Genomic DNA, 14,974 nt, shown 5'->3' with positions numbered 1-14,974 from the left:
ATTCACAACTTCCGGCAAATATTTCAAAATATGGTATTTTACAATTATTCAAAATAAAGTTTAAAATGCTTTACTCATATACTTAATATACCACCGAAGTAGCTTAATAGTCACAAAACTATCAGTGGTATGTAGCTGATGCACTTTTTAATTCCAATTACCTTTTCTAAACAATGTCAGGGCATCACTGTTGGTCACTGTAAAGATGTATTACTCGTTTTATTTAGGCCATTAAATGTGTTAATGTAACAAATTAAAGTAAGAAAGATAGAATAATTCCCATACACACAGTACATAAGCACAGTTATTTTTACAGCAGAAAGGTTTATTGACAAGTAAAATCTAATGCAAAAGAATGAAGATAGATTAATATGTGCACATATATAACTATGTTATGCCATCAGATGATGCACACCATTGACCTGATGGGGTTTATACATGCATTATAACCTGGGATAGTTTCTCCAGCACAAAGTGTGCCTGATCATTATCCACAAAGGAATTAGTTATGGTCTTCATACTTAGTAATCTAATATAAGTTACAAGATTTAAAATTAACATAAGCTTGTTAAAAACAAACAATAAAAGCATTGCTTCCCCAAGCAGGTGATCACCCAAACGTGTAAAGGTGTCGAGAGGCAGAAGTGTTTCCAATGTTGCAGATAACAGTTTGGAGAATAAATTTAAAGCAGTAGAAAACATGGTTTTGTGCAGTAAATGTACTTGATAGTCCCAATCCAGGATATTTACATTTTATAAACAGTAGGTTAGTGATAATATTTCTATGATACCTAGGATGGCAAAAGTCCAGCGATGTCATATAACTTCAAGTGGATAATTTTGCTATGGATAGTTCATTGTCAAGGTCGCTATCTGGAGGTTAGTGTGTTGTTTTTCTTGAAGATATGCTGTCTTTGTGCTTGCACGCTATATGCCCAGGCTCTGTCCACACCCTGGCCCTCAATCTTGAAGGGTTTCCAGTCAGGAAAGGGAAAACGTCCAGCTACAACTAAGGCATCATCAGGAAGCTCATTCTGCAACTTCTCCTGTAATAATGAAAGCTAGGAACATACAAGCACAATTTAATACTTGTGCTGTATATATATTCATTACATACAATATGATCTACTAGTTTGTGGATTAACACGTATTATATTACATAATTTACTCACCACGCTGGGAGCCAAAAACACTGTGACATTCTTGCATTTTGTTAGGTCAACCTGTGATGAGATATAGTACAATGTAATGATGTAAACAGAAATTGGTAAAAATTGTACTTGCTTCAAAAATGTAATAGCACTCCTAAAAAATGCTGAAACAAAAATAAGTACTGCCTGAAAATGTTGTTTTAATGTTTATAAAGATATTTGAACAATTAATTTTAACTCTGTCTAAATAAGAAAATCTGTTTTTAACAATACAGATGGAAGGACATGATTATTATTTTTATAAATAAGCAGTGTAATCATACAGTATTATTGTTGCCAATACGAAATACAATAATACTTTGAAATGTTGTCATTTAATTGTGGCTCATATAATTTTTAAATTTGTGAAAGAGTGTTACTAATGGCACAATGGGTGTGTAAAATTTTGAACCTTCCAGAGATCTTCTCGTCTGTACGACACTTTTCCTTGATGGCCTGCTCTCCATGCATGAAAGCGGGCAAGACGGACAAGCCAAGGGTTGAGCTCATAACCAACAGAGGGGGTGAAACCCTGCTGGTGGGCTTCCAATACCTTTAGATGTCAAAATAACCAGTCAAAATTCTATAGTTTACTGGTGCAAGAATAAGGATACAATCCATCCTGATCATACTCACAATGCGACCATCACCTGACCCCAAATCGACAAGGCCTCCTTTTCGACCACTCAACAATCTCATGACATTATCAACTTGAACTTTGCTGGCTGGAATATAAGGGACCTAAAAAATAAAGAGTTATACATCTGAAACATCCTTAATGGCACAACTGTGACAAGCAGAGCTACACTCATGCCATGGTTATTTGAGAATGTTTTTTTTTTAAGTAGGCCATACCTGCAGCTTTAAAGGGACTTTTCGGAAACCTGGCTGGAGGATTCCCACCCACATGGCATATACAGCAAGCCCAGTGCCAGCAGCTATCTGTGCAACACCCCATACTCCAAGGTTCCCAGTCTTGAGCTCTGAAAAGCACTCTTCTGGCATGTCATCATCCATTTCTGCATTAAATGTGTTTTTTAAAATTTTATTTTAGAGAAAACACAGTCTGGGGGGAAAAAAGGGTTAAAATTGCAATAATGTAAACCAGCAAAATCATCAGTGGTTGACCACTACTACACTACTCTGAGTCTTCAGAAGATAATCACGTCATGCCACAATTTTAACAAGATTGTAACAATCAGTTTAGGTCTGTCTCAACTGAATCTTTACTATTGGTGCGAGTGAAATTATTTCAACGCAGCCTGGGGTCTGAAGTTTGATGTATGTCGCTACTATTATTAATTACTGTGGTACCTCTGTGACAGACGGGTTGTAAGCAGCTGGTTGACGGTCACTTGTAAGCAGAAACGCCAGAATGGGAACATACGTACTTAATTCGTTAATTCAAAAACATTAAAAGACTTATGTCACACGCACGCGGAGAACACGACTATATATTATACTACTACTACTACTACTAGATTAAGGTTTGTGACCTGAGGAAGATCAGCTGCATCGGACACATTAGCCTGTAGGAATGGTCCGTCTACAAAATATACCGTACATCCGAGGGCTTACTTCACACTAGTTCCGGGATTCATTTCGTTGTTTTCCTTTGAGATGTGCTTCCTGCAGCGCCAAGTATGAAACGTGTTGGATGCATTTTGGTTTCAATGTGTCCATCGAATGAACCTGGATCAGCGTATATTTCCATCACAGACAGATAATTATTGGTGTTGGCTGTTGTCCATGTGGTCCGCGGCCCTGGTGGTCTTCATTTGGGATATAAATATTCCCCCCATGTACCTACTTAATTGAAACATGTGGAAAGAAGGAAAATACTAGTAGAAAGTAGTCACTTTATAGTGGCAACATTTTTAGTTAAGTTCAACATGCCAATTGAAATTGTTTTAAAAATACTGAAAGAAAAAAAATTGAATTACTACAATGTTACATTCTTGATGTAAAAATAGAATATCTGGATGTGGCCCTTGAAAGGTTTGTTAAGATTTTAGAGTTCTCAAACCTCTGAAATTTGTAAAGTAATTATAATTTTGTTGCGTTAAAGACTATTATATTCTTGTGACCTGTTCTGTATCCTTTTCTTCATGCATTTATTTTGGTTGAAATAATATTTCCATATCAATATAATATTTGAAACGTTTATTTGAAAAAGGACATATATAGAGATGCAAAAATATAATGCTATAATAAATATTTCTTTGCAAAAAACTGCCCTTGATTCAAAGAATACCTTTTTTTGACAAAAATAAAATGCAAAAATGTGCAGAATCAATACCAAAACAATTTGCAAAGATCTAATCCCAGACAGAAATAGAGTCCGTATCTAAGTGGAAGTGGAATAGGAAGTGACTCCGTCAGTCACTGTCTGCATCATCACTGATGATCCCCTGCAGGTTGGCCCAGTCTCTTGTTTTTCTGTGGCCTTTGCTTTTATCATTTTCCTGATCACTATCAGAGCCAGAGTGCAAAGTGCGCTTATATGTGGAAGACAGAGGGTCATGCTGTTCCCAACTTGCAGAGGCTCCTCTACGTTTAGGACGACCTGGAATATAAAATTTACATTAACAGATGTCACAAATCAAATCATTTCTATGAAATGTTAAAGTGATTCTATCACCTCCAAACTGTTAAATAAAAACAATACAAGTGCGCTGTGATGAGCAGGATGATAGCACAATGTCTGAATAATTCACATTGAGTGTAACATTAATTTGTTATTTTTGTTCAAACTGAATTTAACACCCACACTATATGGCAAGACGATATATCATTTTCACAAATGATGGCACTTTGCGTTGCATTTGTGATTTTTGGTTGGTAGAAACTGGATTCATTTTGCCTTGGGAATAACTGTAAGAAATCTACTTTGCTAATTAATACCAATGGCTGTAATCTTTCGGGAAAGTGGTGGCACCCTCTGGAAGAAGGGTGTCCCCCACTCTTCTGTGATGACAAATATAAAAAAAACAATAGTTACCCTGTGTGGCAATGATGTTGCCAACATCAAGCTCAGCAACCTCCTGAGCCTCTTCTCTCTTCATTCTGGCACTCTTGCATTTCTTAATAGATGGTTGACCTGTGTGAAAACACATGTAAGAGTGTGCGATCAACTCTGCGGTGTGATAGTTACAGCTAGAGTGGACATTATTCCAGACCTGCATTATTCCAACATTTTCAACTTTCTGATAAACTCTCCCTCATCCTTCTCTAGATAACACTCACACATGCACACATGTAAAATAAACAAGTAAAAGTAAGTTAATGTTGGATTACCTGATATGAAGTGATAACTACACATGTTTGCGTTGAATTTGTTTTATGGCAGTGATCCAACTTAGCTGTCTCTCCTGATCTTTGGTGATACAGTAAAATGTTCTCCATTTTGCTTGTCCTCGACTGTTTTGACATCCAAGGGCACAAGGGCCGATTATTTCCCGATTATAGCAGGCAATATTAGTCTATAGATTTGAAAAGTGCAGCTTCCAGCCAAAATGTGGGTTGTAAGATGGAATTGTGTGACGTCAGCTACCGGAGCTCATTTGGGATTCTTTCTCTTATTTTTTTTAACCATTTAATACAATAACCCATAAAAACTAATTTAATTAACTTACTAATGTGTAAATTATGGTCTGTTTAAAAGTGAAAGTATTTCCACTGACCTTGGACACCGAGATCTTCAAGCTCCTTCTTTAGAACAGTAACCATTGAGCGCACAGACCGACAGCCACTGAGGAGCTTCTTGTAATTTCTCTTCACACCACAGAGGGCGATGTAACGTTTCAGCCTCACAACTGTTTTATTGTCCTCCTGCAGGAGTCAGACAAGTTGAGACGACTACTTTATTCTAGTGACCGAAAGGTGTTCAATACACAAACAAAGTGCAAGATGGTGGAATTTGCACTTTGTGTCTCGATAAGACGGAAAGCACAGAATACTCCTTTCTAACTGGATAAAGCAAAAAGGTGCAGAAATATCTTTTGGTGTCCACCTGTATTTAAAAAAAAAAAACAATTATGTGGTCATTATTGTTAAAAATAATAGTTATAATTAATTATCAAAAACATATGACATCACCACAACAACAGTCAAGCAAAAATAAAAAACATTCAGCAACCTTATATTCGAAACATTTAATATTAAGATAAAAAAACAAACAAACAAAAAAAAAACATTACAAAGCCTGATAAAATAACTCACCTTTTCACCCTTGGTGCTCTCTCTCTCTTTTTTCACAGTTTTCTTTTTTCTATTTTCTGTCCCACCCTTCTGGTCGTCGTCCTCCAAAGAAGTGAGCGATGATGAATCTGAGTCTGTCTCGTTATTCTTCTTTTGAACAGGGACCATTTCATCTGCATGAAAGAAAGGCATATTAAAGTAAATGAAGAGACTACAATGATTGACCATTTACTTGTCTAGAAGTGCACAGGTTATATAGTCACCTTTTTCGTTGTCATCCGAGGACTCGTTACAGTCACGTTTGTCATTCTTTTTATCCGTCTCACTTTCATCCTCTTCACCACTTGAGGTTTTTTTCTTTCCAGGACTTAAACTGCTGCTTCTCTTCATCTCTCCACTCTTTGGATTGCCTTTCTTTTTCATCCTTTCTTTTGGACTTTCACCACAGTCACTCTCATTTTTTCCTGACTCACTCACTTCCTCATCTGAAGAGTCCTGATTTTTTTTACGCTGCGTCTGTTTTGCATTTGTTTTTTGCTGGGGGTTTTTCACCTTCCCCACCGTGTCCTCAGACCCAGAACTACTTTGGTCCTCCTTTTCACTTCCTGTTTTACAGCCGTCTTCATCCTCAGATTCTGTCGTTAAATACACAATAAAGAAAAAAACATTCTACAGTTTACAGAGGCAAATAAATTAAAATGTAACAATCACTGGATGACACAAATTCTATCATGTTAATACAGGGGCTGGTGAGTGTGAGTCTCTGAAATATACCAATATTCAAGTGATTCAAGATAAACCACCTAACAAAATTAAAGGACACAATTAAAGGACACAATTAAAAGTACTGTATATACTCAGTGCTTTACCTTCTATTGTAATGGGCATAATAATATGTTTGTATCTATATGTGTCTTTGCTTTAAACACACACACAATGAAAAAGTTATAAGCTGTGACTAGCTTTTTATTTTATAATATAGCATGCCAACACATGCTGCTAGTACTGTAAGCAGAACATATAGTGACAGCCAGGGCTTTATAAGAATATTGAAACACTGGTTGACCACAAATTCAAAACATTGTATATTAGATAAATAATTTTACAGTTAAAAAGGAAAATAAAATAATTAAAACAACCTGATGATGAGCTTGACTGACAGCGGGATTTCTTTGCTCTGGATTCATCTTCCTCATCTGTCCCACTTTTCACCTCGTCGTTTTCCTGCTCTCTTTTCCTTTTGTTTTGGGGCTTCTTGGTCTCCTGCTCACCTCCATTTTCATCAATGTCCTAGATGAGAAAAAACTATCAGTGATCATGATGATGATAACAGTAATATCCCAGCACTATAATAAACCCCCATAAAATGTTAACCTCTTGTATTAAGCTGTATAGGATGGATTTATTTACCTGCATCTTCATCAGCTCCTCTTCAACCACCTGTTTCATATAATTTCGGGTATGTGGATTTAATGATTCAAGTCCCTCCAACGCCAAGTAACGCTTCTTTAAAATCCCCAAGCTCAGTTTACTGGAATAAGACAGTAGAGTAATTATATCAATTTGTACAGAGGAAAAGGTAAAATGTGTTTTTAAATAAGCATTATAATGAATGATGTATGTGACACATAATATTAACAAACTCCTAAACTCCTAAATAAGTTAACTTTAAAACTCACAATGTTTGTGCATCCTGGAGTGAACTGATAGTATTATGCAGGGTGAGGAACATTTACAACATAATTATGGCACACTAGTGTTTATTAGTAACTGAGTAACGTGGGGGTGTGAGAGGTAATAAAAGTTCACAATCATTGTTACAACATAAGGTAGCATGTACATTACCATGTGTGCAAAATAGAGAAATTACCCTGAATCCTATCAAATTTTCCACAAACAAATGCTCTTAGGTTGGTTGCTAATCTATAAACATAATTTCTTCCATTTGATTTAATCAAAACGGTTCAACAATAGCCCCCCAATACTTGGTGATAATGGAACATTGTGGAGTTCTTCATTCTTCAAACTTTTGGCATTCCTGTCACTGAAATATTTCCTTTGATATTTTAACTATTTTTCAAAAAAGAGGTTGAAAATCCTGTCTGTTTACCATCACTGGACCCCTAAGGGTTTGACCACTAAGAAACAATAATCACATACTGTTATTATTTCAGCAAGAAGTCACCACCACCACTATTGTTGCATCGTGCTGGTCAACATTTGCATATGACTTTATTATTAGGGGAATAATACCTCCTTACTAATAAAGTAAACTCGTACACAAATATTATACTGCTAGCTACTTTGGTCATAATTTAAGTGGATGTGTTCACTTTTTTTGAGCAAAGAATTACACGCCTGTGCTGTCAATGTCCATACTTCAGGGAAGATATATCCTGAATATATTATTGATACGACTGACTCAACATAACATGAAAAAATAAGTCATGTGCATGCATATTGAAAACTGAGGACACAATGCATCATCGAATTGAGTCATTGGCATGATAAAACAGCACTTTTATTTCCAGCTTTTAATAAGGAAATTGGGCAGAACGTTTAAAAATATAAGAAAGACGTTAAAACTTTTGTGCTCTTTGTTTAATGTTAATGTATAAGCCATATCCATGTTTATCTGTATTAATGACGGCGTTTGTACGTGGTATTTGTTCATAAAATACCATGTTCGGAGAAAAACATGCAACTAGCTTTGGTTAAGTGCTTTATAACCTAAAATAAATGTAAATGCTAAGTGAGGTTGTAGTGCAATAGGTTGCATAAAAACCCCAAAGAAGACCACAGTTAGGCCAATGTGTTCACTTAAAAACGCGACTCTAGAATGTTGTATACCTGAGGTCCGGCTCATCGTGGAGTTGATCGCAAACAAACCGGCGGACTCTGGCTGCTTCTCGCTTGGACACCATTGCTTCCCGCTCTAGTCGTTTCATATTATGATCAAACTGGCGCAGCACCTGGTGTCAACGGAAGTGACGTCACATTGGCGGCACGCCTTTTTAAAAAGGGCAAACTGCTTTTAGCATCAACACCGCCATCTTTTGGACAGGAGGGTGAATCAGAAGTGTTGTCAAACTTCACTAAAATAGTTGTCTTTTCTTAGACGTTGTAGTTTTGTTCGTCGCTGAAGAGGATTAAGGCCACATACAAGCCAGAATTCTAAAAAAAATCAGAATTCTGACTTTAATCTCAGGAGATTAAAGTCTTCCATTGTATTATTGCTTTAAATGTAAATAAACAGAAGGGTCAACATAAATGTCCATTAATAACCCATTAATTGTTTTTGCCTTTATTCCTCCAAAATGCATTATTTCTATTTATTTCCATACATCAAAATATTTTAGACTATGGTATAAACGATCAAATTCTGCAGTACTATTCAATGAACAATCAGTCATGAGTCCTCCTTAGATCAATTTTGCATCAGCAAAATTATTCACAAATGTAGAACTTTTTCCCCTTTACCTCCACAAAAGGGAATTTGTTTCTCAAATTGTTATTTGTGGCATAAATATTTCCCAAAATGAAAAGGTTGTCCATTAAGTCAACAACTAACACCCATTGTGTGCGAAAAATCATTAACATGATCGTTTACTTCAAAATCAAGAGAAATAGCTCAATCCAAGAAGTGAATTTCACAGAATTTTTGGTAGCACAGGGCCACGCAGAAAAGGAATTGCACTTCCTTTTCTGGATCCCGTGTCACATCCAGGTCAAGGGCTGAGGTACTCTGAGCAAGGAATTCTATCCCTCATTGCTCCCCGGGTGCAGATAAGTGCTACCCAATGTTACTGGGCCCGGCTTGTGTGTTCTCTATCACTTTTTCACACTGTGTGTGCAAATATATCTAATCATCATCCATCCATCGTCTACGGCTTTATCCTCCACAGGGTAGCTTGCAGGGCTGCTGGAGCCAACTCCAGTTAACATAGGGTGAAAGGTGGGGTACATCCTGGACAGATTGCCAGTCCATTGATGAACAACCATTCACTCATACACACGGCCAATTTAGAGAGTCCAATTAACCCATGCCTGTTTTTGGACATGTGTAAGGAAACCAAAGAACCCAGAGAAAACCCACACACACATAACATGTAAACTCCACAGAGAAAGGCCCGGACCGAGACGCAAACCAGCAAACCAAGTGTGCCACTGTGATTCTTGAGAAGCAAGACCAAAGAGTCATATCTGGATTTCATAAGTCATTTATTTGGAACATTCCCATGACCTCTACTGGACGGAGGTTATATTAGTGCATATAGTAAAGGTATTACAAGGTGATTTTATAAAGGGTCTGAGATACAAATTGCTCTCATTCAGTGTTTTTTTTTTGGTCACCATTCAAAGTAATTTGGTTTACTTACTGATGACTAAAAAACTGCTCTCCCTGAGAGAAATAAATAAATACAATCGATTATTACTTGATTTTATCATCACTGTATGGCCAATTACATTTAACACATTTCAGAAGTTTGGTGTAAGACATAATGTGAAAGTTATGGCTCAGAATAAAATACAGTGTCACAGAAATGTTCTCGTTTCCTCTTTAAAACATACAACTGAAATGTAAGTTCACAATTTAGACATTTACAGGAGTAAGTTAAAAGACAGATGTGTGCCGTAGAATGCATATCATTCCAAAAACATGAAAAATTCACTTGAGCACTAGTTTACATAAAGATTGAACACAATACGCAAGTTAAATAGCAAACAATAAATTAGATTCATAAATTAATTAAAAAAAACATTTCGAAGCAACAGCAGTAAAAATTTAAATAAACATGAGCTGCTCAAAAAATCTCATTCATGAAAACCTCTCACTCAGTCTACTGAGTTGATTGATTCCAGTGTTAACATATCTAAACTCTGTTTGTCACTGTCCAACACAATCTCAGTCCAATTTATCAAAAAGGCAACAGACACTTCACAATGTAAATAAACACAGTGTTTCCTGCTGTGTCAAACACAGAGGAGGCTGCCAGTGCATATCATTATCACCTACGTCAACAGACGGCATTCGGCTCTAAGGATAAAATCAACCTTTAGGATAGGAGCTTGATTTTGACACCTATTCATTTACTATCAAGGGTGTCTTTATGCATGCAGTCATTCATGCCAGTTTCATGTCCCAGGTAGTTTTAATCCTTTCCTATTTTAATTAAGTTAGCAGTTTGTTGTCTTGTAAACAGAAGCGTTTCTTTTAACTCCATACAACTTACTATGGTTGCAAATCAGTCATCAACCAATATATTTCTGCAGTGACATCTAAAAAAAAAACCCCAACTTTAACTATCATGCTATTGCTATGATCCACAACATTTCTTTCATTAAGATGTTACTTTGAAAAATGTACATATGAGTGATCCTACAATTACATATGTTTTCACATTATTAGTCCTTATACACAGTTTGCTGGCCGTGCCCTCTTTCATCATGCATTATATGCCTCCTCACATGGATGCGTCTCACACGTCGGTCTCCTCCCACAGCACCCTCTTCCTCTGATTGGCCAGCTCCCAGTGTGGACCCTCTTGAATCTAAAAGGTGCAAGCCTCCTGAACCAGATCCTCGGCCATTCTCGTAGGTGAGGATATTGAGGGTTTCTTCAAAGATTCGAGCTTCAGGAAACTCAACCTATAAAAAACAGACACACACATAATGGTCGTTTCTTGTATATTGTGTATTTATTATGGTTTTCACCGTTTGTTTGCACTTTTTTAATTCATAGTTTGGTGTCCTTGAGGGCTGAAAGGCACCTATAAATAAAATGTATCATTATTATAATAATAATAATAATAATAATAATAACAATAACAATAATAATAACAACAATTTATAAGGATAGTAGCTGACTTGAGCGTAAAGTTAATTATTACCTTTGGGGACAAAACCGGATTAGCTGTTTCCTTGTGCCTCTTGTCTCTGTGCTAAACCAAGCCAACTACTCTTCATCCCAACTCTTAATGGCTGTTCACATGCAGCATCTAAAAATAAGAGGCCTGAAAAACCCATGGAAGGGGTTTTAGGTTCACGCTCATACCTCGTCACTTGTTACTAAGCAACCAAAACCTGCCTCAATTAATGAATTAACACATTCAACTGAGATAAATCATCAAGACAAAGACAATGATTTAACAATACTACGTCTCCCTCACAGCTGCTTTGCTGCTCAATGCATGTGGGAAAAAAATAATAAATTGGTGCGCGCAAAAGATGCTGTATATGAACTTCCCCTTAACCTTCCTAAAAGCAAATAAACACATTTCTCAAGAGATCAAACTCAAAGACATTAAACATAAAATGATGCCTACTTTGGTCTGCTTCTTCTCTGTAGCATAGACAATGGAGGTGCAGCATACTTCAGCGATTTTGCGGCCTTCACCATAGAAAGACCAGCAGCAGATCTCATCTCCGAGCACGTCTTTGACAAACAAAACCCGGCCATTAAATCGCAGCACAAGCTTGTCAAAGAGTTCAATGTTCTTCAGCAGGTTATCGTCAGAGTTGCTGGTCATGTGGAGAGAGACAAAGAGTGAGTGACAATTGACTGAACAGATTAATAAACAATTCAAAATCTCACACCGATTGTTTGCTGTTGCAGAATATGAGTCATCATATTTCTTTTCATAAATTCAGTCAGACTGAATTTTTACCTTGTGTAAGAGTATTTGTTGTTTCCTCTGTTGTTCTGTAATTTTACAACGGGCTGTGGAGAGAAGAAACAGTATTGAGTGAAAGGTGGTCTTTACAAATCTGTTTCCAGTTTGCATGATACAAGTAAACATTTCCTTGAGATTAAAAAACAAATTTTAATGTCTTTATATAATCTATGATTATTAGGTTCAGACCAACATTCAGACACTTGCTACACATGAACAGAAATTAAGTCAGCTGCTAGTCTTTTACAGTGAAATACCAGTGGTCCACTAGATTTAAGAGAAATGTCAGTTACCTTTCCACAAGTGGCAATCATCTTCTGTTCTTCTTTGGCTGAGGTGATCATGGGGATGCGGCACACACTTTCAAAGACATCCTGTTTTTTCTGTAGGTAAGCAAAGTAGACTGGTTACATCAATTAGGTGCCTGATAAATCAAAGTGCTACAATTAAATGATAAGTAACAATGAAATCCATTAAATGTTCATATGAAGTCATTTAATTATCATCATTTCAATTAAAAGTATTCATATTATTCAATGACAAATTAGATACTGTAGAAAGAGATTTAATGGAGATAATTTCACTCAAATTCAATCTAGAAAATATGATAAATATGATATCTGATATACAGCAACACTATTGGTCTGTCTTTTAGTTCACATTAACTCTTTCAGGGAGGCAGAGTAGAAGCAAAGGGGAAGGAAGCAAATTAGCTGGGTGGTGATATTGACGTGGAACAAAAAAAAGGGGAAGTCATTTTGGACTACTGTGCTAATACTGTGTAATATTATGTTTTACTTCTCCATTTGTGTATGCATAAAGAAGTATTATCTATTTACCTGCATGGCACTAGTACAATGCTGGATGAGTCCCTGGACCTGATAATACTGGGCCTCCTTCAGAACCTCTTCCAACTCTCTGTGGTCCTCTGGAAGTGGGACGGAGCCGTCTCGCAGGAAGTTTAAAACCAAATCAAAATACCGGCCACATCTGTCCAAAATGACCCAACCTGGGACAGTGGAGAAAATAAGTTCAAGTCACTACTGAGATTGATATGGCTAGCTAAAGTCTGAGCATGCTACGATAAGGTGGGAATAAAAGTAGTAAATTAAAGTAAATTTGTAGTTATTTAGGATATTTTAGTAAAAGGCAGTGTAGTCTTTTCAGATGATTCATATTCATATATAATTCAGGATTTACATATTGAGTATATCTAAAAATACATGAAATCCTCTACCTTAAAAAATCAATCTTAATGTTCACTGACAACAAAGTGAAATATTTTTCACACTACACTTGTTTTTCTGCCCATAAGCAATTTTCATGACCACATGTCATGTCCAGACTGTATCCTCCACATGGGGGTTGCAGGGGCACTGGTGCCAATCCCAGCTGACATGGGGCGACAGGGCGGGTAAACCCTGGACAGGTTGCCAGTCCATCACAGGCCACATAGAGACAAACAACCATTCACTCTCACTCATACCTATGGTCAATTTAGAGTGTCCTATTTTCACATAAATTATGAATGAAATAATGTTACATCAACAAATTGTAAGAGGACAGGCACATTCACTTACCTTCCGAATCAATGGTAACCTCTGTTTCTCCATTGCACATGCGCCGCAGCAGACTGTCTTCCTTACTTAATGTCTGGACAGTTGTATAATGCAGTGAACCACCCACATTTAACTTAACATACTTGCTTCCCAGCAGACCCCGATTTCTGTGCTCATCTGTGTTGTGGCAGGCAGGCTGGTAAATAGCAAACTGGGCAGCGTCAGCAGCATGACTGCCAACTGACGCCTCAGCAGACATGGGGCTGAAGAGTCACTTCACAACTGTAATGTAGAAGAGCATGGCAGTTTGTTTTGTGTGTCTCTTTGAGATAGTAAATCATAATGGTCTTAACCTCTAAAGTAGACCAGTCACTTCCTCACAGTCATATATATACACAGATGGCGACAAAGAACAGTTAACAGAGGCAACACAGACACTAATTATGTTTGAGATGTTGGGCTATATAAATCAAATTTACTTTATTTGACCAAGCAATTTCAATGTGTTGTGGAAGCGTTGCTCTCTCTAACAAATCTAGTTATTGTGATGCATTAATCGTGCGGTAACAGTGATAGTGAGTTAACTTGAAGAAAACAATACTCACCACACTGAACATCAAAGTAACTTCAAAGTCGACCCAATATAGCTGTGAACTTGTTTATCAGGCAGCAGTCGTTGATAACACGCCAGCTTATACGGACAACCCGAAGCACAGGAACAACTTTACAACGCACCCACCATTTGACAGCTCATTTTAATAGCAGCTAAATCAAAGTGGCTAACAACAGCTGCTCTATTTTGTTACACTTAATGCTGTCAACGCTCTTTTGTTTTGTACCAAAATGTATAAACCACCCATTAAAGTGCTAAATAATGAGCAGCCACTTGTACTGGATGACATTAAATGACTGATATTTAATTAAAACTAATGCTAAACGTGAGGAGCTAACTGGGTCAATCGGAAAAGAACCTAGAGCATCGTCTTCCGTTGTCGTCTTCTTCTACGTTCCACACCGTCTTCCTTTTGTGACACGTTGAGCGTTTACTGTCTACTGCCCCCAGTGGTCACATTTGGCAACTGCAGAGCCACATTTTTAAAAACCTCGACTAATTACGTCAATATTACCGTTTAGCAATGTTGTTATGACAACTGTAACATTTTAATGACTTCCAGTTCAGACGTTACCACACAGTCGTTTTTCGTTTTTCGTTGGATAAAAAGATAAACTATCACAACGTAATTTAGATTATAAATATTGACAAGAGCAAATTGATGCATACTATGTTTCTGACAATTTGTTATCCATGTGTTACCCTTGTGACCCATCTGTATCTCCTGACCCATGTGAC

At 37.0% G+C, this 14,974-nt stretch overlaps 3 protein-coding genes across 5 annotated transcripts; all 3 read right to left on the bottom strand.

The window, feature by feature from the left end:
• Positions 1-304: 304 nt before the first annotated feature.
• Positions 305-2,828, bottom strand: antkmt (adenine nucleotide translocase lysine methyltransferase). 3 transcript variants are annotated; one of them, XM_044051121.1, is made up of 6 exons: positions 2,687-2,828; positions 2,046-2,209; positions 1,827-1,931; positions 1,603-1,743; positions 1,173-1,223; positions 305-1,061 (listed from the first exon to the last, which is right to left on the bottom strand). In XM_044051121.1, exons 2-6 carry the CDS (start codon positions 2,205-2,207, stop codon positions 870-872), a joined length of 651 nt encoding a protein of 216 aa, XP_043907056.1. In that variant the 5' UTR covers positions 2,208-2,209; positions 2,687-2,828; the 3' UTR covers positions 305-869. The 3 variants fall into 3 exon arrangements, with proteins under 3 accessions (XP_043907056.1, XP_043907058.1, XP_043907055.1); XM_044051123.1 differs by having other exon boundaries at positions 2,505-2,827; XM_044051120.1 differs by having other exon boundaries at positions 2,046-2,828.
• A 510-nt stretch (positions 2,829-3,338) lies between these two features.
• On the bottom strand, positions 3,339-8,359 carry hirip3 (HIRA interacting protein 3). Its single transcript, XM_044051116.1, has 8 exons — positions 8,241-8,359; positions 6,801-6,921; positions 6,530-6,680; positions 5,654-6,025; positions 5,412-5,563; positions 4,874-5,021; positions 4,192-4,290; positions 3,339-3,756 (listed from the first exon to the last, which is right to left on the bottom strand). The coding sequence occupies exons 1-8, from the start codon at positions 8,336-8,338 to the stop codon at positions 3,569-3,571; spliced, it is 1,329 nt and encodes a 442-aa protein (XP_043907051.1). The 5' UTR covers positions 8,339-8,359; the 3' UTR covers positions 3,339-3,568.
• Positions 8,360-9,594: 1,235 nt separating this feature from the next.
• On the bottom strand, positions 9,595-14,622 carry kctd13 (potassium channel tetramerization domain containing 13). Its single transcript, XM_044051118.1, has 7 exons — positions 14,229-14,622; positions 13,645-13,905; positions 12,904-13,073; positions 12,358-12,447; positions 12,059-12,111; positions 11,717-11,912; positions 9,595-11,039 (listed from the first exon to the last, which is right to left on the bottom strand). Exons 2-7 carry the CDS (start codon positions 13,880-13,882, stop codon positions 10,797-10,799), a joined length of 990 nt encoding a protein of 329 aa, XP_043907053.1. The 5' UTR covers positions 13,883-13,905; positions 14,229-14,622; the 3' UTR covers positions 9,595-10,796.
• Between the last annotated feature and the right edge of the window lie 352 nt (positions 14,623-14,974).

This window comes from Solea senegalensis, linkage group LG19 (assembly GCF_019176455.1).
Source record: "Solea senegalensis isolate Sse05_10M linkage group LG19, IFAPA_SoseM_1, whole genome shotgun sequence".
Taxonomy (NCBI): Eukaryota; Metazoa; Chordata; class Actinopteri; order Pleuronectiformes; family Soleidae; genus Solea; species Solea senegalensis.
This window is presented reverse-complemented; position numbering and strand designations above follow the sequence as displayed.